This window comes from Cebus imitator, unplaced genomic scaffold (assembly GCF_001604975.1).
Source record: "Cebus imitator isolate Cc_AM_T3 unplaced genomic scaffold, Cebus_imitator-1.0 Scaffold65, whole genome shotgun sequence".
Lineage (NCBI taxonomy): Eukaryota > Metazoa > Chordata > Mammalia > Primates > Cebidae > Cebus > Cebus imitator.
The window spans coordinates 6618543-6645870 of NW_016107380.1; the positions used below are offsets into that span (position 1 = coordinate 6618543).

Sequence of the window (27328 nt, forward strand, 5' to 3'; positions counted from 1 at the left end):
TGTTGTGTTTTTCAGCTCCATCAATTCACTTATATTCCTCTCTATGTTGTCCATTCTCGTTAGCATTTCATCAAATCTTTCTTCAAGGTTCTTGGTTTCTTTGCATTGGGTTAGAACATGTTCTTTTAGCTCGCTGTAGTTTCTTATTACCCACCTTCTGAAGTCTGATTCTGTCATTTCATCACACTCCTTCTCCATCCAGCCTTGTTCCCTTGCTGGTGAGGGGTTGTGATCCCTTTTCGGAGGAGAGGTGTTCTGGTTTCGGGTGTTTTCATCCTTTTTGCGCTGGCTTCTTCCCATCTTTGTGGGTTTATCCACCTGTTGTCTTTGTAGTTACCGACTTTCAGATTGGGTCTCTGAGTGAACTTCCAGTTTGTGGATGCTGAAGTTACTTCTTCTTCTTAGCTTTCCTTCTGACAGTCTGGCCCCTCTGCTGTAGGACTGCTGAGGTCCACTCCAGGCCCTGCTTGCCGGGGGATCACCTGCAGCAGCTGCAGAACGGTAAGGGTTGCTACCAGTTTCCTCTTCTGGTATCTTTGTCCCAGTAGGATGCCCGCCAAATGTCAGTCTGTTCTCTCCTTTATGAGGTGACTCTTTGGATATACGGGGGTCAGGGAGCTGCTTGAGGAGACAGTCGGTCCTTTATTGGAGCTCAGGTCCTGAGCTGTGAGCTCCATTGTTCATCCAGAGTTGCTGGGCAGGTATATCTAGGTCTGCTGCAGTAGAACTCATAAACTCCCTTTTTTTCCCCCATGTGCTCTGTCCCAGGGAGTTAGGGCTTTATTTATGAGTTTCTGTTGTGCTACTGCCTTTTTTTTTTCCTTTCAGGGCTGCCCTGCCCAGCGAGGAGGCAGCCTAGTCACCGTCTGCCTGTAGAGGCTTTGCTGAGCTGCTGTGGGCTCCGCCCAGCTGCCGTGTGATCTTCCCTGCAGTCCTGTTTATATGGGTGTAGTTAGAACTGCCTTGGCAATGGTGGCCCACCTCTGTTATGGCGGACTCTCTCTGTAGTGGCAGGTTGCCTTGGCAACAGCGGGCTGCCTCAGCGATGGTCAGACTGCCTCCGTAGTGGTGGAGTGTCTCAGTAATGGCGGACACCTCTCCCCCACAGAGCTGGACCATTCCGGGTTCAGCTGTGCTTGCTGTGAAACTCTCAACCCAGAGCATTTTCAATTACTGGTTTTTTGTCTGTGGGGTGGGGGGTGGGAGCCTGATCACCTGGCTCCCTGACTTAGAGTCTTTTTGTGTTGTTGTTATTGAACAGTCGACTGTCCCAGTGTTCCAGTCACCTGTTGAAAAGGCGCCAGGATCTCCCATGCCGCGACTCACTGAGCTGGCTGAAACAGCGGCGCTGAGATTCCTGGTGGGTTTTTTTTGCCTAGGAATCTCCTGGCCTGGCTCGCTATTTCAGATGAATGGGCAACTCTGCCATCTCAGGGCTCCAATCGCCAGCTAAGAGGGCACCTGGACCAGTGTCTTTTGTACAGGGAACCACCACGCCAGGGCGCCGGCAAAGCAGCCGTGCAGGCCAAAACAGCCGCGCTGGCGACCCGTGGGGCTCCTCCGCCTGGGAATCTCCTGGTCTGTGGGCAATAAAAATCCGTCTGGAAATGCGGCGCCCACTCACCCTCTGCACTTTCACTGGGAGCTGCAATCCTGAGCTGTTCCTAGTCGGCCGTCTTCCCCCGATCCTGTTGTTTTCTTAATATCATTCTGTGAACCCAAAAGTATCTGAGACAGATCTTAATCAATTTAGAAATTGTATTTTACCAAGATTAAGGACATGCCTGTGACACAGCCTTGGGTAGCATCTGCCTTTTCTTACACTTTTATCTTGTTGACTTTTATTCTGAAAATTTCAAGTCATGAAGATATTAATGGAAGAATTGCATTGCCTCTAGGAGGATAAAAAGAAGTACTAGTTTTGAAAATGATTTGAGGAATAAATTGTTGATATTTAAGAAATATGTACTGATTGAGCTTGGAATTTCCAATAGCTATTCTTTTCAGTACTTTAGTGGTCCCAAATAGTTTGACTTTAACCTTGTTCTTTCTTTTTTATTTTCCCTTCTGAGGCATGATATCAAGTAGTCAAGATTTCAACCCACATTAGAATCTACTTTTCCAGTTACTGTGATGATCATTCCCACCAACTGAGATGTTTTGGAGGTTATATCATGTGAAGAACATTAGGTACCCACTCAAAGAGTTTAGTTTGTTTGTTTGTTTGTTTTGAGACAGAGTCTCGCTCCGTCTCAGGCAGGAGTGCAGTTGGTGCCATCTCAGCTCGCTGCAACCTCCGCCTCCTGGGTTCAGGAAATTCTCCTGTCTAGCCTCCCAGCTAATTTTGTATTTTTAGTAGAGACGGGGTTTCACCATGTTGTTCAGGCTGGTCTTGAACTCCTGACCTCCCACCTCAGCCTCCTAAAGTGCTAGGATTACAGGTGTAAGTCACCATGCTCGGCCCAAACAGTTTATTTTCTAAAAGGAAAGGGAAGAACTTTATATAATCTAAGAGATGGCATAAAGTAGTGGGACTGGTTTTCTAACAAACAATGGGGCTGGCTTATACAAATTAACAATAGTCATTATGGGAGGCTACACACAAATATCTCACAACAATGAATTTCACAAGCTCCCTTTTTTCAGTTGCAGGTACAGCCTGGCACCCACTGGTCAGAATATTCCATTGAGTGGCAAACTTTCATCTTGGGGAAATGAATTTTATTTTTAAAAGCATTCAAAGCCACTTTCTGCAAGTTTGGGTGATCAACCTGGAAAATGCTATGTTGAACAAAAACAAGATGTCACTATTAAAAAAAATGAGATTGATTTTTTTGTGTGTTTCTAAACTACCTCTGAAGATAAGTATAGCTGAAAGAAAGCATCCCTCAAATGCCATGAGCTAAGGAGTATCATGAGAATAGTCATAAACCCTCCTATGTAAATGACTTTAAAGTTGCATATTCTCTTTAATGGGTAAACTTCAATAGATTTATTTTTTTTTAATAGTCTCTACGTTAAAGTCTTACTTGCTGTAAAGCACCAACAGCAAAATACTGAAAAACATGTTTAAGCACATAGATTTACTTACTGAGGTGTGGCGATAACACCAATTTTTCTGCATGACTTATGTATTGCTCATCCATATAAATGTGCAGGTACCTGGCAGAGAAAGTCTATATTGAAGGGTTGGGCCCTAGACTCAGAAAATATCAAATATCTCCTCCATCATGGGAGTAGGGCCTTCTTTTCTTTTTCTTCTTCTTTTTTTTTTTGAGATGGAGCCTCACTCAGTCACCCAGGCTGGAGGGCAGAGGCATGATCTTGGCTCACTGCAGCCTAGGTCTCTCTGGTTCAAGCAGTTCTCCTGCCTCAGCCTCCCAAGTAGCTGGTACTAGAGGCATCTGCCACTACACCTGGCTAATTTGTATATTTTTAGTAGAGATGGCATTTCACCATGTTGGCCAGGCTGGTCACAAACTCCTGACCTCAGGTGATCTGCCCACCTCAGCCTCCCAGAATGCTAGGATTACAGGTGTGAACCACCTGTGCCCAGCCCTTGTGTCTATTTCTATCCTCAGCTGTACCCCCATGCCTATCATAGATTCTACTTCTAGCCCATAGTAGGCACCAGTAACTATTTGTCACATGAATATGACTGTGAACAGTTCCACCAGGAAAAGCTTAAAAGAAGAATAATACTTGAGTCTACCTCATTGACTTTCTTACATCTCTCCTTAGAAGCTCCAATCTTTAATATGCAAAACTGATCATGGTCATATAGTCCTTTCTTCCCACAACACTGTACTTAGGAGCATTTCCCACTCACCTAAAGGTAAGTAACCCAGGCAAGCACCCTGTCTCAGCCAGCACACTTGGGCCTGAGTGTCCACCAAATGGCTAAAACACAGCGGGCAAGTCATTCAACCTCCCTGGGCCTCTATCCACTCAGCTATAAAATGAGGATAGTAACTTTGGAGGACAATACTGAGCGAATACTTATTGAGCTCTTTCTTTGTGCCAGGCACTGTTCTGGGAGTTCTAGTGAAGAGTCTTAATCATTGCAACAAGCCTAAGAGGCAGATAGTACTGTTCCATTTTCCAAATGAGGAGATTGAGGCACAAGTTAAGTAACTGGCTTGAGGGCACACAGCTGGTAAGACATAGAGCATGGAGTAGGCTCCAGTGTGACTCTAGAACTTTTATTAGGGAATCTCTCCCTGAGCTATTCACGTAAACAATTATTAGAAACCATTGGGTTAGGGCAGTTGGCAGTACCCTGTAAGAATGGACAGTATTATTACGGAGAAAACTGAGGCAGCACACTGGTCCAGCAATTAGTCAGAGAAATAATGGTGAGATGGTGATTAGGGGAAGAAAATCAAGTGCAAAGGAACTAATGTTAGTACCATATCGTGCTCCGTCCTTTATAGAAGACAGTTGTGCATCTTTTTTCTCAGGTAGATACTCACTGAATCATATTTTAAGTGCTGTTTAAAAGACTTACTTTTTGACTGGGCATGGTAGCTCATAACTGTAATCCCAGCACTTTGGGAGGCCAAGGCGGGTGGATCACCTGAGGTCAGGAGTTCGAAGCCAGCCTGGCCAACATGGTGAAACCCCATCTCTACTGAAAATACAAAAATTAGCTGGGCTTGGTGGGTGGTGCTTGTATTCCCAGCTACTCAGGAGGCTGAGGCAGGAGAATGGCTTGAACCCAGGAGGCAGAAATTACAGTGAGCCCAGATCATGCCACTGCATTCCAGCCTGGGCAATTTAAAAAAAGAAGAAGAAGAAGACTAACTTTTTGTGGGAACTTGATATATAATTAGACAAAGAAGGGAGATCAATTAATATTTTTCAAGAGAAAGGGTTTGTGGCCGGGCGCAGTGGCTCACGCCTATAATCACAGCACTTTGGGAGGCCGAGGTGGGTGGATCACAAGGTCAGGAGTGTGAGACTAGCCTGACCAACATGGAGAAACCTCGTCTCTGCTAAAAATACAAAAATTAGCTGGGCGTGGTGGCACATGCCTGTAATCCCAGCTACTCAGGAGGCTAAGGCAGGAGAATTGCCTGAACCTGGGAGGCAGAGGTTGCAGTGAGCCAAGATTGTGCCACTGCACTCCAGCCTGGGCGACAGAGTGAGACTTCGTCTCAAAAAAAAAAAAAAAAAAAGAAAGGATTTGTAACTTGGGACAGAAGAAAACATGCCTTTCTTTTCAGCATGATGAAATTAAAACAATGCTTAAGATAATCTATATGAAGGCAGTCATACCTGTTTTGCACTTTGGTGGTTAGCATGTCATTGTTTACAACATCTGCTTTCTGAAATTAGTCAATCATCCTCTGTTTTCTTTTTTTTTTTTTGTACTGCCTTTTAACCTTTTTCCCATGGTAGAAAACTCACTTAGGCTGGGATTTCTTTTTCCTACAAGCCTATGAAGGAATTTTCCTATTTAAAAATACACTTAAAATATTTAGCAACCACTTGCCACACCATGGGTTACTGTGTCTTCATTAAAATCCAACTGTTTAGTATCTTCTGATGGTGCAGATCCTGTGTGTAATGTAAGCTTACCAAGATGATTTCAAGCTACACAGATTTGGTAGTTCAAGTTGTTCCACTTCAATTCAATGCTCATGTGAATCTAGGATCTGCCATGATTTATGTCAGCCCCAAGGGTACCTGGTCAGTTCAGTTCTAAAGCATTTCTTTGCCAGGCACTGAGAATACAAAGACCATATAATACCTGGTGTTCAGTGTCAAACAGCTCAGAGCCTCTCATTCCTTCACAGCTTCAGCTTTAGAAGGGTAAAGGGGGCAGGACATCTGGGCACCTTCTCTGAGCAAAGTTGAGCAGGGCTTCTGCAATGTAAAGCTACCCCAGTTGGTCATAAGCTTCAGAAATTTGAATGGTCCCAAAGGGGACTCTCCAGAATTGAACACACTTGGCTGTCCAGTCTCTTGCGACCTGTTTGCTTGCTCTACTGGTTAATGAATGTGCTGGCCATAAAGGGAATGTTGAAATGCCTCAGCCACGAAAGAGAGAGGTTGGGTTAACCACAGAGGCTCATTACCCTGGCTCTTTATGAGTTTGCCCTGGGAACCTTACTACTTTTAACTGGTGTTCATCAGGCACTAATCTATGCATAGGCTTTTCCTGCAGTACAACAAAAAAGAAATAACTTTTACTGTCAGGCATATAATTAAAACTGCAGCATACTTAGATGACAACCCTAGTATTTACTTTGAGGCCATTAGGAAAATGTCACAAACCATTTTGCTGTACTTACAGACCTGTATTCAAGGTAACTCTTAGAACCAATGTAGCAGCCACATTTTATAAAACTCCACTAATGATAAATTTACCCATTTAGATCTATCTTATTAATCCATTTTCTTCCTACTGGATCTATCTTATTAATTCATTGCTCTTCCTTCCTAAGAGAAAACAGAGGACTTTTTCCTTTGCTGCTAGAGCATAAATGAAGCTGGGCTAGAAGAATTTCCCAAAGGCCAAATGTATTAGTTCATTCCAGCTGCTAGAACAGAATGTGATAGATTGAGTGGCTTATAAACAACAGAAGTTTATGTGTCACACTTCTGGAGGCTGGGAAGTCCAAGATCAAGGCAAATTTGGTGGATGGTGAAGGCCCACTTCATGGTTCATACATAGAAGGTCATCTTCTCACTATGTCCTCACATGTGGGAAGGGGCGAGGGACCTCTCTGGGGTCTCTTTTATAGGGGCACTAATCCCACTCATGAGGACTCTGCCCTTATGACCTAATCACCTTACAAAGGCCCCACCCCCAGATTCCATTACATTGGGTGTTAGGATTTAACCTGTGAATTTTTTGGTGGGGAGGAGGAACACAAACATTCCATTATGGCGCCAAGGTATAATATAACAAAAGGGAAATAAACACTGAGAGGGGACACAGATCTTGAGGTGGCTTACAAGCTACAGGCCATCAATCATTACCTCGAAGTTCATTAAGCAGATAATTCCCTGACTACTCCTCACAGCTTTCTAAAAAGGCAAAGACCATTTTACACCCACAACTCAAAGGAGCATCCTCACATATCCTTCCTGATTCAAACCTCAAATGGAATCCAGAGTTGATACCCCTTCCCTCAGTCTTCTGAGTTCTGTTTCCTCTGGGAAACATCAGCCTCCTACCCAGATGTCTGTGGTCAGGAATCCTCACTTTAGTGGTGACCATGCATACCCTACACATGTCAGCACAATCATGTCATTAAAATAGCACAAGCCAATATTTATTCAATGATGTACACGTGGAAGAACAAGGGGTCTGCCTCTTAGTTCCAAAAGACACCGTAGGCAGAAGGGACCTAAACTGTCAAGGTGTGAAACAACAGGGTAAGTTCAGGTATTGAAAGTATTTTGGTGTGGCTGGTGAACATGGTGCATTTGGCAGAATTGCAAAAGGAGAGGTTGGACCCGCCCATCTGAAGAATCTGTGTACCAAACCAAAGTCATGATGGTCTGGCACTCCCCAAACAAAACTGTGTACCGATCCAATGGCTTTTTAATTTGGGATGTGAAATCTCAAAAATTGCAGAGAAGCAGAGCCATGCTTCCAGACAGCAAATATATTTGTTAAAATGTATTTGTTACCCATTAATTGGGACCCATTTCCTGATAGCAACGTGGGTGTGACATGTTTTCACTTTGGTGTTGATTCGATGATTTTATCAGTACTAGCAGGTTAGAAAATTGATTTTTCCCTATTGAGATGTTTATTCAGGAATGTCTTTCTTCATGTTTTTCAAACTTGAAACAAACACAGTGCCTAAAAATTTTGCAAATTTTTTTAAACAAAAGAGAATACTAGTTATAAAACTGTATTTCTTTTTTAAATGTACTATTTCTTTTCCTTTAAAAAAAAAAAAAAACCTGCTAATTCTGTTTTGTTTTGTTTTTAGACAGAGTCTCACTCTGTCACCCAGACTGGACTGCAGTGGTGCAATCTTAGCTTATTGTAACCTCCACCTCCTGGGTTCAAGCAATTCTCCTGCCTCAGCCTCCCAAGTAGCTGGGATTACAGACGCCTGCCACCAAATCTGGCTAATTTTTGTATTTTTAGTAGAGACAGTGTTTTACCATGTTGGCCAGGTTGGTCTCAAACTCCTGACCTCAGGTGATCTGCCTGCCTTCGAGTGATCTGGCTTCCATAAGTGCTGGGATTAGAGGTGTGAGCCCACGCATCGCCTAATTCTATTTTTTATCACTCCTTTGTATCATCAAAATAGATAAAAGCGTGAGCATTCCTTGCTGGATCTTCATCTGTTAATTTTGCTTTCACAGCACAGCCACTCTCTTTCTGATGGAACCCGTGCAGTTCTGTTTCATCGGCAGGTCCCACCGCTAGTTTGAAACTTGAGCTCCAAGCTGTCCACACATCTCCCTCTCCACAGCCTGCATCTTGGTGCATACTGGGGCTAATGCAGTTATGGCCTCACTGCCTTCTCCCTTCTCCCCTTGGTCCATCCAGTCTTTTCTCCCTTCAGCAGTGAAGCGATCCATTTGAAATATAAATAGGTTCATATTCTCCCCTGCTGCAGAGGCTTCAATACTTTCCTATGAATTTCAAATATAATCCAGATGTTTTCCCATGGTTTAGAGAGATGGGGGATCTGGCTCCTTTGTTCTCCTTAGATTTCATCTTGGCCACTGTCCTCTTCGTCAGCTTTCCAAACTGATCTTTTGACAGTTCCAAAGACACTGTCTTTTTGGATAGGCCCTTTCCCATCTTGGGTTTCTCTGCCTAAATCTGCCCTCTTATCCCACAGCTGACTCCTAAGGCCACCTCTGCCACATTTTCTTTTCCATTTGAGAGCTGTTACATAGGACATGCATACTGCAAGCCATGGTGTATTGGGGACCATCTCTGGAGACTAACTACTACATGAATCATGTTTACCTTTTCCACCACTAAGACCTCAATTTCTCTCTGCTGCTTTTTTAGTTCCCTGTGTCTCTGATGGTTTGCCTAAACCTGCAAACATCACCTTCTTATCTATCAACATGAAGAATGTCCTACAATGGAATCGACCAGAGGATCTTCAAGGAGTTAAAGTTACTTACACTGTGCAGTATTTCATGTAAGTTTCTTCTTTTCCTTTTGGCTAGCTTACAAACACAAGACTCAGACTCCTGTGAATTGTGCAAAGATAAACTATCTGTGGTATTAAATGTGTTTGAAAAAGAGAAAAGTTTTAGATGTTTCAGGTTAAGTTTTCTTGATGTTTTGTAAGGTTAAATTAGAAAACAGTTTCTTCATGGAGACAGAAGGGGGCGCAGGCAAGGAAATGTTATTTAGACAGAGAAAAGAAGTTGGTCAAAACATTATTAGGTGGCAGTACAAACAAAGCAGTCCATCATCTCTGAAATTTCTAAGCTGTTTTGAATATAGGCATCCTTAGACTCCCTGAAACCATGTGTATATTTCGTGCATTCAGCTGTTTTACTTAAAGACAGCAATGAATAGGCATTTCATCTGGCCCTCAAAACTCATTGCAAACAAGAAAGAATGCAAAACAGATTCAGAGAAACAAAGGAAATGGCCACAACTCCGACCACAAACTAGGAAGCACCTAAGCCAGATTCTGTGGAAACTGAAAGAAAACAGCTGCAGAAGTGGAAAGCAAACCTATGCCTTCCCAGCTCCAACCACAGGAAACGACTTCACAAAAATAAGTGTCACAGTACTAAGAGGCTCACTTAACAGTCTGAGAGTATGGAAATTTAAGGATTGCCACCACCAGAAATTAAGGAAGTGTCCCCGTGGAGCCCCAGTTGGGTGCCACAGAATGTCAGAGATGGAGGAGCTGAAATAGAAATCAGGCACACAGCACGTGTTCACTGAGGAGGCCCCGTCCCAACCCAGGGAGAAGCTGGGATTGAGCAGGGGACAAGAGGAAAGGGAGGTGGCACTGGCTAGGAGGCAGCCCAGGAAGGCTACAACATCAGCCTCCTGCAGCCCAAAACCTGACGGCAGGCAGCCTTCCCAGCAAAGAGAATAACAGATTTCATGAGAGTGTGTTTGATGGAAACAGAAGTTTAAAATTATGGAGAGCACTGGCCAGATGCAGTAACTCTTACCTGTAATCCCAGCACTATAGGAGGCTGAGACTTATGAATCGCTTGAGCTCATGAGTTCGAGACCAACATGGGAAATATAATGAAACCCTGTATCTACAAAAAATACAAAAATTAGCCAGTCATGAGGGTACATGCCAGTAGTCCTATCTACTTGGGAGGCTGAGGTGGGAGGATGGCTTGAGCCGGGAGGTGGAGGTTGCAGTGAGCTGAGATCATACCACTTTTCTCCAGCTTGGGTGATAAAGCCAGGTTTTATCTTAAAAAAAAAAATTGTGGAGAGCAAAAGCTCATTTTCTGAGCCCTATTCTTATATGCATTTGCCTGTTCAACAAACAGCTGGCCCCACTCAAAGAGCAATAGTCCCAAAGGAACTAGCATAGCACCTATTCATAATTCCTGGGAGGGGTAAAGAGGAAAAAAGAATACAGTTTTCCAAAAAGCTTTGCTATGGAAGTAAGGAAGAATTAAAACAAATAACAGTCTGTAAATTTGTTAAGAGTACATAAACAACAGGATCTGTAAAGTAAAGCTCAAAGAAAACAGTGAAAGAAGAGGTTCTAAGACAACAGGGAGAACTTTTTTTTTAAGGAAGTGTGCAGAGCTTGGGAATATTGGAATATAAAAATACTGTATTAAGATGAAAAACCTGTGAGAGCTAAGTGGTAGTAATGGTTGAACAGGTAATAAAGACTGGAACTGTGTATCATGAATGTGTGGTATGTCTAGAAAAAAATTGGTAAAAACAATAGCAAGACATATCCTGGTGAAGTTACTGGACTTTAAGAAAATTAAATGATTCATGCCCGTTTTAGCAAAAGCAGAACTCAAGTTGGGAGAAAAGGGAAATTTCAATCTGACAACACTCAACAGAATACATCTTCTGAGGAAAAGACAGGTATGACCTGAGACTCTCACTGAGTTCAGTAGACTGGTGTTTCGAAGCAGGTGGAAACCGAGGAGATCACTTTCCTGAGAACTTCCTGGGGGATCAGGTGGAGCACTAAGGATGACCTCCAGCTAACTGAGAGATAAAGATAACCCAAAAGAAGAACCTAGTGATGACAAAAAAGACTGGTAGCATGCACTGAATTCATCTAAATGTAGAACTAAGACTAAATAGTGATGGAAATGTAATTACAGAAGTTTCTTTAAAATAATTTGAACTTAAACAATAATATAAGGTGGAAAAGGTGGGGGAAAACTGTATGCTAATTTTCATAGCCAGAAGCCCTTAAAAGTGATCTAAAATGACAATATTTCATTATTTTAATAATTAACCTCTCAATATTTTTCACAAACCATTTTCTTAATTTAAAAGCTCTTTTAGAAACAAATATCTCTTGTGGTGACAAACGTTTGCACTTCAGCAGTTCCTTTAATTTCACTTCAATATCTTTTCTCTATTAAAGTTCAAGGCACATTGAATTGACTACTTTTATTAAAACCATATGTATGGTATAATCTAATTTTTGTCCATCTATTCTGCTCTCTAATCGTCCTTCTGTTTATACAGAAGCACAATGAGATATCCAGAATCATATACACCAAATGTTCTGGGGTAATGGGTTTTAGGGTGATTTGTTTCTCTTTTGATTATACTTTCTGAATTGTTTGTTTGAATTAACAAACATTTACCATATTTTCAAAAACGAATCAAATCAGTGTTGTCTTTGAAAAAAAAATTCAGACCACTAAAGCCAGTGACCTCATTTATCTAGAAACTCATTCTCATTTCCAAGGAGTTTCTCAGGAACCAGTGTTAGAGGAAAGAAATCGCTGTGCAGAGAGAAGTAGCTCATGAGCGTGCCTTTGCTTCCTTTTCCATTAGGTGGAGCAAAGAGCTTGCTCTGTCCTATGTTTTATGGGATTCAGAAAGGGATTTTAAAAACATAGGCAGTCATCACTGCTCTGTGTGAGCAGATACTTAGATTGTGCAACTTTTAAAAATAATGTACTTTAAAAGCAGCTTGCCATGTCGGAGTTCTTACATGCCTGTGCACGTGAAAGACGGAAAGGAGTAGAGAGAGGGCAGTGTGTTTTACTGCCAGAGGGCTCCAAGCTCAGCTCTGCAGTCAGACAGTCCATAGTTCATTAGCCAGGCTTTCAACCTAGCTGGGTAAGTTACAGATTATACTTTTATGCTTTTGAGTGAAGTTTGTTTCCAAGATGAAAATTTAACAAAAGTTTAAATTCTATCCACCAAAAGAGTTTAATACAAAAAATAGAATGTAGTACTAAAAACAAATTTTGGAGCCAGGGAAGAATAGTTCAAATCCCCGGTATGCCTTCTACTAGTCATGTGAATTTGAGTAGATCCCTTAATCTCCCTGAGCCTCAGCTTCCTCATCTATAAAATGGGATGAAAATAAGAGTACCTACCCCCTAGGGTTGTTATGATAATTAGACGAGATAAAGCTTGTAAATCAGAGACCACTGAAGGCCCCACATGAATGTTTGCCGTGCGTGAGTGTTATTACTGGAATATATGCTAAGTGATTCTGGTTATTATTCATTTATCTTGTTCAAAATCTTGTAAAGAACCTTTTCTCCTGCATCAGCATCTGTCATGGGAAGCTGCCCTGCCCTTGGCAGGGTGAGGAAGTTTGAGGAGGGAGGGATCACATGGGCAGTGGCAATAGTCTTCAAACCACAACTCAAGACTCTTTGATGAGTCATGAAGTGAATGTTGAGGGACATAACTAACATTAGTTTTAATGGAAAGGAATGGAATGGTGTGGAATGGAGTGGAACAAAAAATAACTGAATGCAAGTCATGTGGTAAAGTTTAAATATTTTCTTGTAAAATTTTTGTTTTAATATGTTAGATAGTTGTATATGTTGTGAGCTGAATCACAATGTAAAATGTATTTTTTTTCCCCTGTGGATCATGGCCAAAAAAAATCGAAAGCCCCTAAGTAACAGTGATCACTTGGATGGAGAAGTTGGTCAGTAACATCTGGCTATGTTTCTGATGCCTTTGGTAGGTATGGTACTTAGGAAATGGAAAGCATCTTTACTTTCAGAAATCTGTTGCCATATTCTGAAAAGAGATGACAGCCATAAGCCTGGCAATGCATGGACATATCCTCTTTCTCAAGACACACTCTTCCCTCGACCTTTATGATAATGTTTTTTTTCTCATCTTTAGCTGCAACTTCCAGGTCTTCTTCCTATCCAACCCTTAAATCTTGATGCTGCTGAAATTTTATCCTAGACTTTGTTTTGTCTCCACAGATAATTCATTCATGCCGGTGCCTTCAATGAGCAGTTTGGTGCCATTGACTCCAAAATCCCTACCTCCCCCTCACGTGTCTCTCCTGAGCCCCTTTGCCCACTAGGCATCTGCATTGGGATATTTCTTACATACTCAGGCTCAAGACATCAAAAGTGAATGTCTTATCTTTCCCTCTTGCTATGCCTCCCCATTCATTTCCCAAATCTGCTCTGTCTCAGTGCCCTTTATCTTGGCAACTATCACCACCATTCCATCCATCTACTCCAGACAGAAAGAGACAGCATCCTTACCACCTTCATTTCCCTAATCTGTTACATGTTCTCTATCACCAAGTCCTTTCTCCTAATATTTCTTAGTTTTTTCCTGTCCTTATTTATCCTACTGCCCCCATCCTTGTCCAAGTGACCTACAACTTCCCCTGGACCACTGCAGTGTCCTCTCAGCTGTTCCCTAGGTTGCCACTTGTAACCTATCAGCTTTCCCATGCTCCCTCCCCTGTTCCTTTCACTGGCTTATCATATGATTTCTCTTGCCTGAAAAGGGCTAAAAATATTGCCCCCATCCCTATTTGCTGTTTTTAGTAAAGAAAAGGAAAACCAACGTGACCAACCTAGTCAATATCATCATCACCATCATCACTATCATTATTGAAAATGCAGATTTTTGTATGCACTCCAGCCTCGTGTATTTTTCCTAGAATTCTTGATGCTTATATTTTTATATGCTACGGGAACATCAAGGTAATTTTTCTTCCCCCCCAAAATGACAAATTTTTCTTAAAACAATCCATCAAACTGACCTGTGTACATGGTAGACTAAAAACCTACATAGATAATTACTAGAAGAATTGATCATACAATATGTAAAAATTATACTGTAGCCAAAGAATGACAATAAAATACATGCTTTCAAAATGTACTATCCACATTATAATTCACAGAAAGAAAGGTGATTACAGAAACTGACTCATGTTCCTGACAGCTAATGAAAAAAATTGCCCACAGCAAAAGTGGATTCTTTTTTATCTCAATGACAGGCACTTTTGTTTTTCTGAAGAGAAGGTCTTTAGTTCCATTCAGTTTTATAAAATGACTGAGTTTTTTATTGTAAAGTATAGAGGGCACCTCATTATTAATTCAGCTTCTTTCTTAGCAGATATGGGCAAAAGAAATGGCTGAATAAATCAGAATGCAGAAATATCAGTAGGACCTACTGTGATCTTTCTGCTGAAACTTCTGACTACGAACACCAGTACTATGCCAAAGTTAAGGCCATTTGGGGAACAGAGTGTTCCAAATGGGCTGAGAGTGGACGATTCTATCCTTTTTTAGAAAGTAAGTAATGCAATTATTGCAATTATCAGTTAAACATATATTAATATCAAGTTTAACAGTCTCAGCCTCATAGACAGCCTTGCCCAGTGAAAGGTGCTCTTCTTGGCTCTATTCTGGACCAGTGGGTTGAGTGAGCAGGCCAAGGTCCTTAACTTTGCTGGCTTTGAATCTCACGTTGATTGATTGATTGATTGACTGTAGAGGCGGGGCCTCATTACATTACCAGGCTTGTCTGGAACTCCTGGGCTAATGCAGTCTTCCCACCTCAGCCTCTCAAAGTGTTAGGGTTACAGGCATGAGCCACTACATCCAGCCTGAGTCTCATCTTTGAGTCAAAGGTTTAGCCAAGTGGTCTGTAAGATCTCTCCCAGATCCAAAGTTGATACTAGATGAAAATGATATCAAGTTTTGACTTTGTCTTACTACTTAGTAGAAGCTATGTAATTTGAGGAACAAAACTGACTTTATTTGGTGTGGGTTTATGGACTGTTACTGTCTCCACAAGACTGATTAAAGATTGTCCTGATGATCCCAACTATGCCTTTTCTTATATGAACTTGGTAGTGTGATGATGCAATTTCCAAGTGTAACTCAGAACCAAGGCAACGTCTTCCTGGTATCTGCTTTTATAATGTTGCCATCCCCTGAGTTGTGGCTGACTCAGTCATGAAGGACCCACTCAGGGCTGTCATGATGAGCTCTACAGGCGCTCCATAAGTCAGGGAGCCCTCCCAGATCAGAGGTCAGAAAACTACCCTTTGGACAAATCCAACAACCCCCTTTCTGTTTTTCTACAGGCCAAGAGTTAAGAATGGTGTTTATATTTTCAAATAGTTTCTAAAAATCCAAGGAATATTTTGTGACATTGGAAAAGTACAGGAATTTGAAATGTTGGTGTCTAGTCATAAATAAAGTTTTATTGGGACACAAGCCCCACACTCATTTGTTTACATAGTTACCTTAGACTGCTTTTGCATTACAAGAGTGGAGTAGTGCAACAGGGGTCATATGGCCTGTAATACCTAAAATATTTACTGTCCAGACCTTTAGGATAAAAGTTTCCTTGTCTCTGTTCTAGATCATTCTAATCACCTCTGATTTTCCACTTATCAAATCATGTTTTTGTCATTTATCACCAACCTTTCAAGTCAAAGAAATGTTACAAACCTTTTTTGATGGCATTAACCATCACCAGATACTGTTTATGCATGTGAATAAGGAAATATAACACTTGAATTTGCTGTTCTAACATTGTATCAGGCTGTGTGAAATGGTTTCAAGATTAGGCATAACTCGAGCCCACCTTAGTACATTTTGAGGCATCTCCTGTAAGAAGGTGTCTTTTAGAGCTTTGGTCCGAGTAGGATTATACGGTAGCTTTACCTAAGGTAATTTGTACATCTCAACATGATAATAACCTCTCTCTTCTCCTTTAAGCACAAATTGGCCCACCGGAGGTGGCACTGACTGTAGGTGATAAGTCCATTTCTGTTGTCCTGACGGCTCCAGAGAAGTGGAAGAGAAATCCAGAAGACATTCCTATTTCCATGCAACAAATATACTCCAATCTGAAGTATAATGTCTCTGTGTCGAACACTAAATCAAATAGAACGGTAAGCCTACAATGGAATGGGGCATATTGTTCATGTATTACTCTGTAGCTAATGTGGGAGCCAATGGCCCTGATGCTTTGATTCTCTGCATGTGACTCTGGGAAGACCTGATATTCAAAAGAGATGCTGCACAAGATACAGTTGAAGCTGATACATAGAAATTTTACAGAACTAACTTCAGATCTTTACAGAAACTCTGTTAACAGGATATGGTATTGCTATTGGAGTGTAGGAGATTGTGCACTTCACTTTGATGGAGAGCTTTCATTTGCAGTCTTTCTCTGAGAAAAACAACATGTGAGCAAGGACCCAGGACAATGAATAAGAACTCTATCCATGTGTTATTTAAAATTGTTCCCAGCATTGGTCCAGTTCCTGACAATGCTCTGCTGAGCTAAAAGAAAAGAGCATATTGAAACTGTTGCACGGCCGGGCGCAGTGGCTTACGCCTGTAATCCCAGCACTTTGGGAGGCCGAGACGGGTGGATCACGAGGTCAAGAGATCGAGACCATCCTGGTCAACATGGTGAAACTCCGTCTCTACTCGAAAAATACAAAAAATTAGCTGGGCATGGTGGCGCGTGCCTGTAATCCCAGCTACTCAGGAGGCTGAGGCAGGAGAATTGCCAGAACCCAGGAGGCGGAGGTTGCGGTGAGCCAAGATCGCGCCATTGCACTCCAGCCTGGGTAACAAGAGCGAAACTCCGTCTCAAAAAAAAAAAAAAAAAAAAACTGTTGCTGAATAAAAAAAGCTTATACTGATAGTAAAGGACTCGATGGTGGCTTGGTCTTTTATTTCCTTCTAGAGTTCTTTGTCTGGGGTGGTCCAAGAAATGTCTGGCTCTAACCAGTGTTTGCAATTCCCTGTCCTAGTGGTCCCAGTTTGTGACCAACCACACACTGGTGCTCACCTGGCTGGAGCCGAACACACTGTACTGTGTCCATGTGGAGTCCTTTGTCCCAGGGCCCCCTCGCCGTGCTCAGCCTTCTGAGAAGCAGTGTGCCAGGACTTTGAAAGGTAAGCTTTAAAAAAATCTCCACTGGTCTAGGAAGGAGATCTGCTAAAACTATAAGGCAGTATGATGATTTAAACAAGATTTTGATAAATCCATGTCTAATGGAAACAGGTTGAGGCAAAGGCAGAAACAGCTACCACCAGAAATGCATGGAGCAGCCTAGGACTCTGCCATTGAGCTTGGCTAACATTCAGAAGTGTTCTCACCCCCTGGGAGAACTCATACAGTCCTGTGTCCGCTGCCAGCAATCTTCCCATGATCCCTCCATTACCTGTTTTGTGAAATAACAATGAAAAACTTTTACATGTGGCTTTTTTCTTCTTTAAAATCATAATCAGGCTGGACATGGTAGCCCACACCTGAAATCTCAGCACTTTGGGAGGCGAAGGAGGGAGGATGACTTGATCCCAGGAGTTTAAGACCAGCCTGGGCAACATAATGAGACCTCATCTCTACAAAAAATAAAATAAACCAGGCATGGTAGTACACACCTGTAGTCCTAGCTACTCGGGAGGCTGAGGTGGGAGGAACACCTGAGCCCAGAAGAGGCTACAGTGAGCCATGGTTGCACCACTGCACTCCAGCTTGGGCAACAGTGTGAGACCTTGTCTCAAAAAATTAAAAAATAAGGCCAGGCATGGTGGCTCACGCCTGTAATCCCAGCAATTTGGGAAGCCGAGGGGGCAGATCACCAGAGGTCAGGAGTCTGAGACCAGCCTGACCAACATAGAGAAACCCCATCTGTACTAAAAATACAAAATTAGCCAGGCGTGGGGTCATATACCTGCAATCCCAGTTACTTGGGAGGCTGAGGCAGGAGAATCGCTTGAACCTGGGAGGCAGAGGTTGCAGTGAGCCAAAATTACACCTGAGCAACAAGAATGAAACTCTATCTCAAATAAAAACAAAAAATAATATCAGTCTGATCAATAGAAGTTCTGTGGTCTCCAAAAACATCAGACAATTTTATCAGTGGAAACAAAGCATTATTCTAATATCACTGTAAAGCAGAATTTATTTTTCACTTCCCCTGGGGAATACTAATTATAGGTGCTTCAGGTTGTGTTCAAGTGCAACTAGATTGACTGTGTGAGGGTCCGTCCAGGATCAGCAAATCAGTGATCACTTCTTTATCCTTACAGTTGCTTCTCTCTGTTTCCTTTTAATTATCTCCTCACATTTTCTAAACTGGGTTGCCAGGGAACCGTGGTTAGAGATGCCCATTCCTATGAAGAGATACAGAGTTGTGAGCTTGGCATTTGTTTAATTTTTCTGCCTTCAGAGTGAGAGGAACTTGAATTCAAAACATGAAAATATAAAGAAAATGAATTCTAAAGTTTGTCTGCATCGAAGGGCTCTTCATCCATTATTCTTCTGCTTCTTTTCCAAACAGCTGGGCTAGAGACAGAGGTCCACGACCTCCACGGCACGCCTTGGCTCTGTCATTAGCCATGAATAGGAATCCATAACCCCTGCTTTCCTCCTCCCTCACCCCTCCCACCTTTCAAGATGAAACCGTTCCAGAGTAAAGAAAGGGAACTTTGTGGGTACATGTGAAAAGTGCAAGGCTTTGCTTTTGACTGTCTGTCTTTATCATAGCTTTTCTTTTACAGTGAAGGAGTCTTTACCTTATATCAAATGAAACTAAAATGCCCAGCAAAACAAAGCATATTGAAGAAATCATATTTTTATTTGGGAGAAGTGCTCTCTTTACTAACACCTTGATCAGTGCCAGCTGGTGGGAATGAATTTCCAGTGGAAATCATTAACACAAGTGGAGCAAAAGCAGCAAAATGCAGATTAAATTCAAAACTTCTCAGTAAGCAGATGAAGCCCACTTTCTCACTAATATGAAAAAAGTGGCCAAGTGCAGTGGTTCATGGCTGTAATACCAGCACTTTGGGAGGCTGAGGTGGGAGGATCACTTGAGTCCAGGAGTTCAAGACCAACCTGGGCAACATGGTGAAACCCCATTGCCAAGTCTGACCTGCAGACTCTGGCCAAGCAACGGATGAAAGTAGTTCACAGACACAAGTGTTTTGCCTGTGAGAGTGAAGCTAGGAGACCCCATGGCTTACAGACCCCAAAGAGGGAGTCCAGCCATGCAGCCCCAATATGTCGGAGATGCTCATATTTATTTTAGAAATGATTTAATGACAAGGGTCACAAACAAACACCATTTGCAGGTAATTAACATTGCTGACCCCCCGAGTAGAGAGCAGTCATGCCTGTGGATAATCAGAGGTTGGTTTATGCAGAAATAGGTAAACAAACTTATCTAAATAAAGTCCTCTGCATTCATTCCCTTGTTATCTGCTCTTTGCTATTAGCTCAAGGTAAGAGGATTAGGCTGCCTTCAGCTATAACCCTTTCCCAAAGCTTTTGCAAAAGCTTCTGGCCGTCCAAGAAGGTTTTCATCTTTCCTATAATTTTTCCCACCACCCTGGCCAATCTCCTATACCGCATCACTACTAAAAATACAAAAATTAGCCAGGTATGGTAGCATATACCTTTAATCCAAGCTACTTGGAAAACTGAGATGGGAGGATCACCTGAGCCTGGGGAAGTTGAGGCTACAGTGAGCCGAGATTGTGCCACTGCACTCCAGCCTGGGCAACAGAGTGAGACGTTGTCTCAAAAAAAAAAAAAGAAAAGAAAAGAAAGAACAATTAACAGAATAACAGTTAATTGTTATTGGTAGGGGTCTTTATTATAATAGCACACCTCTAGGAGGACAGAAGAAGAGGTTCTAGAACAGATACAGTTCTGAACCCCTGCTATCCCAGCTGTTATATCACCAGAGATATCTTTCCAACACACTGTTGTGAGGACCTGCTTTCTGAATAATCAGTAGCACCTTTATTGGGACTATTCTTTGAAACATATTTCTGCTCTCTTGTCCCCCATCCCTAAAATACAGTTTATTGGGTTTGTTGTAGTAAACATGAGCTAGTGTATATGGAATGCCATCAGTCATTGTTATGATTCTTTTCAATTAGGTCAGGCTCATCGAGGGACCAGGGATTGTATTAAGAGGGTTGGACTGAGTTGCAGCCTAAAAGCAGGGCAGGTGGTGTTCTGACACCTGCAGCATCTGCACTGCAGCACTGGCATGTCTCTGTGCAGAACCTGGCAATGAATGTGCTCCTTGGGAATCATGCAGGGCAACAGGCCTGCATGCTGGACTTTTCTCACTGGCTCTTGTTGACCACTCTCATCAGCCATGACACATCTGTTTCCAGGCTTTCAACTGAATAGTTAACCAGATAGTGATTTTGCTGCTTTCTCTTGGGCCCAAGCATCAAGAGCATCCAACTTTCTACTGGATTAGAATGTTCCGGTCACACTCCTGCTGGTTTTGTTAGTGTGTAAGGAGTACACTTGGACTTTTGTCATTTGACTCTTTTTCCTACTGCTGTATCAATCAGGATCCTCTAGAGAAACAGAAAGAATAGGATAGATATCGATGCAGATATTGATACATTTATTTGTTTAGAAATATTTATTTATTTTAAGGCATTGGCTCACAGGATTATAGAGGCTGGCAAGTCCAAATTTGTAGGATAGGCAGGCTGGAAACCCATGGATGAGTTGATGTTTGCTCTTCGCACCCAAAGGTAGGCTGCTGGCAGAATTCCCCATTCTTTGGAGTCGTCAAGACATTTTTTATTAAAGTCTTCAGTTGATTGCATGAGGCTCACCCACATTATAAATAGTAATCTGATTTACTGAAAAACCCACTGATGGAAATGTTAGTCTCCCATCTAAAAAAAAAAAAAAAAAAAAAAAAAAAAAAAAACCTTACAGAAAGCTCTAGAATAATGTTTACCCAAATATCTAGGTACTGTAGCCTAGCCAACTGGACATATAAAATTAACCATCGCAACTTCCAAGTACACCATAGTGGCTTAACAAGTATGAGTTAGTCACAGTGAGCTCTCGTCATCACCAATATGGCCAGTACTGCTTTTATTAAAACTATTTCCCAGGTCTTTTCATTCTTCTACAGGCTTTTACTCATCATAAACCTACAGCACAGCAGGCCTGGGAAGGGAGTCAACTGCCATTCGCACTGTACCCTATCCAGCCACCTCCCTACACTCATCCCCAGGCTCCAGCCTACCCAGAGAGTCCAGCCAACCAGTGCAAGAACAGTTCTGCTACTCACATAAAAGGTGGCACCATGCACTCCTGTCCTCCAGTGAACATGCAGGAAGATTGAGTGCAACAGGTGGCGTGGAAAAGTGAGGCAATTTGATGGGATCTTCACAGGAGGGTTTTGTTGTTTGTTTGAAGTTCTGCAAGTTACCTGAATATCAAATACAATTTCAAATATAGGAACCAGCATGAATCTCATAGGCAGAAGATGTACGATGGTAGAATATGTGCTGACTTGGATGATTGATGTATTCTTAGTGTAAACATTTGAGGTGAGTTCAGATTCCTTCAGACTGTCTCTTGTTAGGGAGAGTAAGAATTCTGAGACCCCTTATAACTTTAGCTTAAGCTTGTCAACATAGAGGTGAGAAAACTGAGTTCCCAAACGTAATAATCTGCCCAGAAGCCACTTAACGATGCCAGTTTTTTCCCCATCACATCAAATCACAACTATGTAACCCCTTTTCCGCACTTCCCACCTTTTTTTTTTTTTTTTTAAACAGATCAATCATCAGAGTTCAAGGCTAAAATCATCTTCTGGTATGTTTTGCCCGTATCTGTTACCGTGTTTCTTTTTTCTGTGATGGGCTATTCCATCTATCGATATATCCACGTTGGCGAAGAGAAACACCCAGCGAATCTGGTGAGTGCTTGGTGTGGCAGGGGTCTTTATTATAATAGCACACCTCCAGGAGGACAGAAGAAGAGGTCCTAGAACAGATACAGTTCCCTTTAAGGGAAGAGTGAATTTAAAGTTAAATAGCTAGTGAATTAAAAAACACTTTCTGGACTGGGCATGGTGGCTCATGCCTGTAATGCCAGCACTTTGGGAGGCTGAGGCAAGCAGATCACTTGAGGTCAAGAGTTCAAGACAAGCCTGGCCAACAGCATGAAACCCCATCTCTACTAAAAATGCAAAAATTAGCTGAGTATGGTGATGCATGCCTATAATCTCAGCTACTCAGGAGGCTGAGGCAGGAGAATCACTTGAACCCGGGAGGCAAAGATTGCGGCCAGCCAAGACTGCACCACTGCACTCCAGCCTGGGTGACAGAATGAGACTCTGTCTCAAAAACAAACAAATGAACAAAAAAAACTTCTGGATTAGCTCACTAACAGAACGAAAGATAAAGATTCCTTAGCTTTGAAAAGATTTTCCATTTAATGACCAGATTATACAAGGTCCTGGGGTACACAGATAAGTTCAGTCATGATCCCTGCCCTTCTAGAAGTTCAAACCTAGTCGGGGCCTAGAATTTCAAAATCATATGTGAAGACTAAGATGAGAGCGGGCACTGGGAACTCTGGGGGTACAAGGAGGGCCCCAAAACCCCACATGGGGGCTCAGCTCTCATGCCAGGGCTTGGTTATGAGAGGTGAGTAGGAGTTAGGATCCGTAGTGCAGGCAGAAGAAACAGCAAGGGGAAAGGTGGGTGGATGTGTGGAAACTGCCTGACATCGCTGAACCAGGAGGCTCCGGATGAGAAGCTAGAGAAGATGAGACTGGAGAGTGGGAGGTGGGTCCAAGTAAGAGGAAAACTGGGGTGCTGTTCTAAGGAGCTCGGCCTCATTCTACCAGCAAAGAGAAATCTCCATACGGTTTTAAGTCGGGAGCGTCAGAGTCCAAGTCTGTATCATGGTTTAGATCCAACCAGATATTAGTTCCGGGACAACTTGGAGGGAAGTAAGACTAGAAACAAGAGAAACACCCAGGGAGCTATGGCTTTGTCCTGGGGAGAGAAGATTCAAGTCTAACAGACGAGAGCGGGATATCAGGCTAGAGAGAAAGACATGGAATAGAAACACACTTAGGAGGAACATGGCCGGGACTTAATCCTTCACAGTGAGGAGAAGAAAGAATAAACCCAAGGAGGTGCAACCATGTGCTGAAAGGTTCTGAAGGGCTGAGCATATTTTTGACAATCAAAACTATTTTCTTGGGAACTATTAAAAGATATATTCACATGTACCTGATAACATACCTTGGTTCCTGTTAGTTCCATTTCTAAGTTTTTCTATGATTCTCCCTGAATTCAGGTTTCAGAATTGGCTTCTTAATGGCATTGGGAGACCTTTTCTGGAAGGAACATTCACAGGAGAATTGACCGCCTGTGATTTTGTTGAAACTTAAAATGTAAAAGAATGAAGCTAAAGGTTCTGTTTTGTAAAGTTAAATGAAATCACATGCTAGAGTGACAATGAGGATTGTAACTCATGCTCTCTTAAGTAACAGGCATCTTTTACGGTACCCACAGCAATATTTTAAGCTCATCTGAGCTTCCCTGACATGATTTAGAGTGTCTCTGTCTGCCATAAACTGGCAGATGAATTTCCTTTTTTGGCCCTATTATAGCATGATCAGAATGGTATAAGGAGTAAAGACCATCCCTGCTCATATATTTCCCTCCCTTTCTACCTCCAGTTCTCATGCCTGTCTGCATTTCAAACATATCCAAAAACAGGGCAGGTAGCCAGGGTAACCACAGCTTATTAACAAGTACATAGCAAACTATAAATAAAACAATGTCACAAACTCTGCTATACTCAGTCTTTGCTACTCTTTGTGTGGCTGAGATTCTGACTTTACAGAATGTAAAAACGCCAAGAAATGAATGATCTCTCCTGCCAGTTAGAAGAGGGGGCACCAATGCCCCAAGCCCCAGCCTTGGACTGGAGAAATAACCACCCAGTGAAGCACTTCATTTCCATGTGCCTTTTGTGTGTCTTTATATAGTCTCTTTAGGTCTCTACTCCCAGTGAGTGAGGTTTTCTGTATATTGCAAGCATAACTTTCATTTACATGAGTTGGTAAGAGTAGGTCTTTAAAACTATCTGGTGACAAGATATTCTACCTAACAGCTGTTTTTAATGTCTCTCCAAAGTGAAAAGGTGAAAACCATTCTCTTTTCTCTTCATAGATTTTGATTTATGGAAATGAATTTGACAAAAGATTCTTTGTGCCATCTGAAAAAATCGTGATTAACTTTATCACCCTCAGTATCTCGGAGGATTCTAAAATTTCTCATCAGGAGACGAGTTTGCTGGGAAAAAGCAGTGATGTATCCAGCCTTAATAATCCTCAGCCTAGCAGGAACCTGGAGCCCCCTCAGGAGGAAGAGGAGGTGAAACATTTAGGATATGCTTCGCATTTGATGGAAATTTTTTGTGACTCTGAAGAAAACACAGAAGGTACTTCCCTCACCCAGGAAGAGTCCATCAGCAGAACAATATCCCCAGATAAAAGAGTCATCGAATATGAATATGATGTAAGAACCACTGACATCTGTGCAGGCCCTGAAGAGCAGGAGCTCAGTTTTCAGGAGGAGGTGTCCAGGCAAGGAAGATTATTTGACTCGCAGGCAGCGCTGGCAGTCTTGGGTCTGCAAACATTACAGTACTCATATAGCCCTCAGCTCCGAGACTTAGACCCTCTGGCACGGGAGCACACAGATTTGGAGGAGGGTCCAAAGGAAGAGCCATCGACAACCCTGGTTGACTGGGACCCCCAAACTGGCAGGCTGTGTATCCCTTCATTGTCTAGCTTTGACCAGGACTCAGAGGGCTGCGAGCCTTCAGAGGGGAATGGGCTCTGGGAGGAGGGCCTTCTGTCTAGACTGTATGAGGCACTGGCTCCAGACAGGCTGCCGGGAGAAAATGAAACCTATCTCATGCAATTCATGGAGGAATGGGGGTTATATGTACAGATGGAAAACTGACGACAACACTTCCTTTTGCCAGACTCCTTCTTTGCAAAAAAGTGAGTTACCCCTTTGATCCCAGCAATAAAGTACCTGGGATAAAAGATGTTTTTTCCAGTTTTTCAGTGTCTGTGAGAATTACTTATTTCTTTTCTCTATTCTCATAGTACGTATTTGGTTGGTTCATGCATGTAGGTCTTTTAACAATGGTGGTGGGTGTCCAGAGTGCAGGAGCTAGCCTGTTTCTTTATACAGAGGAAGCAGTCCATAAATGTTTGCCAGGCTGGGTGCAGAATTTATTCAGGTGGGCATACTCTGGCCTCTTTGTTTATTATTTTCAAACAGACACACTTCTGCGATTATTTTCTGGGTTCGTCCCATGTATACAATAGCACTGTAAAAAATATTTCCCAAAGAATATTCATTTTATAAATACTACTTTTTCAGAACTGGGTTTATTGGGAGCTGGAGGAGATACTTAAAACAGGCACATACCACTAGGTCGGTGGTAAGTTGGTTACATGTGAAAACCTCAACTATCATCATGATTCATATTTAGAATGAATAAATCAGGCCCAGACCTTCATGATATCACACACTCTTGGCTACTTTAAGAGGTCATCATCAATACTTTATGAGTAATTCTGGAATATAAACATAAATGAGTATTCTTTTGTAGTCAGAAAAGTGTCCTCTCAATAATTTAGTAGGGGCTTATTGTCTCTCAAAACTAACCTAAAAGAAAATGGCACATATTATAATAGAATATTACATTTATTTCTGGAAATGTGCTTTCAAAAAGATATTTACATAGTCTGTAACTAGGAAGTGTTCAGTAAAGCACTGTGTTACTGTGTTACTATTAGAATATCAAACATTAGAATAGGCAGTGGTTCAAAGACTCTTTGGAATATCTGTGAATGAATATCCTCTATTCTTATTATATTAAAACTCATAAATACAGAACATACAAGAAAAATAAGTTAAATGACCATGTAAGGGAGAGTTTATTAAAATTTGACATAATTTGCTGTGGGAACTAAACTGTGCCATAAAACAGTACCTTTCTAGCTCAATTCCGGTAACTGTTCTCATTTCCTTTACCACTTGTTAAGAAAATTAAATTCTTCAGTCATGCTGCTTTGAAATGGGACAATATCTATTAAGTTGAACCATATGTAATTGTTGATATTTGGCTGTTTTAAATCTGACAAACAGCAACTTCATATGATTTGCCTTAATATGTATTTGTTTTAATCATGAACTCATAATCCATTGATGCTCTTTCAAGAAAACAGATATCACCCGTATTTCCTTATTGATATTTTTGGTACAAGCAGACAACCCTGGTAGGAGAGACGATTCTGGGGTCATGACCTTTTGTGATTGTCCACAGATGCAAACAGTTTCTGATCTAATGGTTTAATTTAGAGAGTAATTATATTAACCAGAGTGTTCTGTTCTTCTCAATCTTTATAAAAACGATCCTGCTGGTTTGGGAGAATAAATGTATTACACTAACTGTAAAAGTAGTTCAAAAGTGAGAAAGAATGAATTGTTATTAAGAGCAAAAGAAAAAATAAAAGGATTGATATAGTCCTGCTTATTAATTCCATTCACAAAATATTTTCTAAGCACCTACCATGTCCTTCAGTGTCCTCATCTGTGAAATAGAAATAAGAGCTGCATTAGGATTGTTTTGAGGATTAAAAGAGTTGAACTGTAGATGGTACTCAGACCTGTACTGGGCACATAGTGAGTGCTCCATAAGTGTTTGTCATCGTCATCATTAACTGCCAGGCCCCACTGTTAACTGCCAGAAAGAAAAGCCAGCCGGGCGCGGTGGCTCACGCCTGTAATCCCAGCACTTTGGGAGGCCGAGGCGGGTGGATCACGTGGTCAAGAGATCGAGACCATCCTGGTCAACATGGTGAAACCCCGTCTCTACTAAAAATACAAAACATTAGCTGGGCATGGTGGTGCGTGCCTGTAATCCCAGCTACTCAGGAGGTTGAGGCAGGAGAATTGCCTGAACCCAGGAGGCAGGGGTTGCGGTGAGCCAAGATCGCGCCATTGCACTCCAGCCTGGGTAACAAGAGTGAAACTCCATCTCAAAGAAAAAAAAAAGGAAGAAAAGCCATTT

At 42.0% G+C, this 27328-nt stretch overlaps 1 protein-coding gene and 1 long non-coding RNA gene across 9 annotated transcripts in view; both read left to right on the top strand.

The window, feature by feature from the left end:
- LOC108305708 overlaps positions 1-2829 on the top strand; it is a 9507-nt gene extending 6678 nt beyond the window's left edge. Inside the window, exon 2 of the long non-coding RNA XR_005200654.1 lies at positions 2647-2829. This is a non-coding gene — a long non-coding RNA (uncharacterized LOC108305708). The remainder of the gene's footprint in view (positions 1-2646) is intronic.
- The window catches only part of IL20RA (interleukin 20 receptor subunit alpha), a 47067-nt gene extending 20284 nt beyond the window's left edge, over positions 1-26783 (top strand). For 3 of the 8 annotated variants that reach the window (XM_017530450.2, XM_037739214.1, XM_037739213.1), the window contains 6 exons: positions 8996-9131; positions 14519-14700; positions 16138-16313; positions 17187-17331; positions 21991-22130; positions 24406-26783. In XM_017530450.2, the coding sequence (XP_017385939.1) occupies positions 8996-9131; positions 14519-14700; positions 16138-16313; positions 17187-17331; positions 21991-22130; positions 24406-25203 (1577 nt within the window). In that variant the 3' untranslated portion in view covers positions 25204-26783. Of the gene's footprint in view, positions 1-8201; positions 8220-8995; positions 9132-14518; positions 14701-16137; positions 16314-17186; positions 17332-21990; positions 22131-24405 lie in introns of those variants that run through there. The other 5 variants (XM_017530449.2, XM_037739216.1, XM_037739215.1 and 2 more) reach the window with 4 other exon arrangements.
- The last annotated feature ends 545 nt before the right edge of the window (positions 26784-27328 follow it).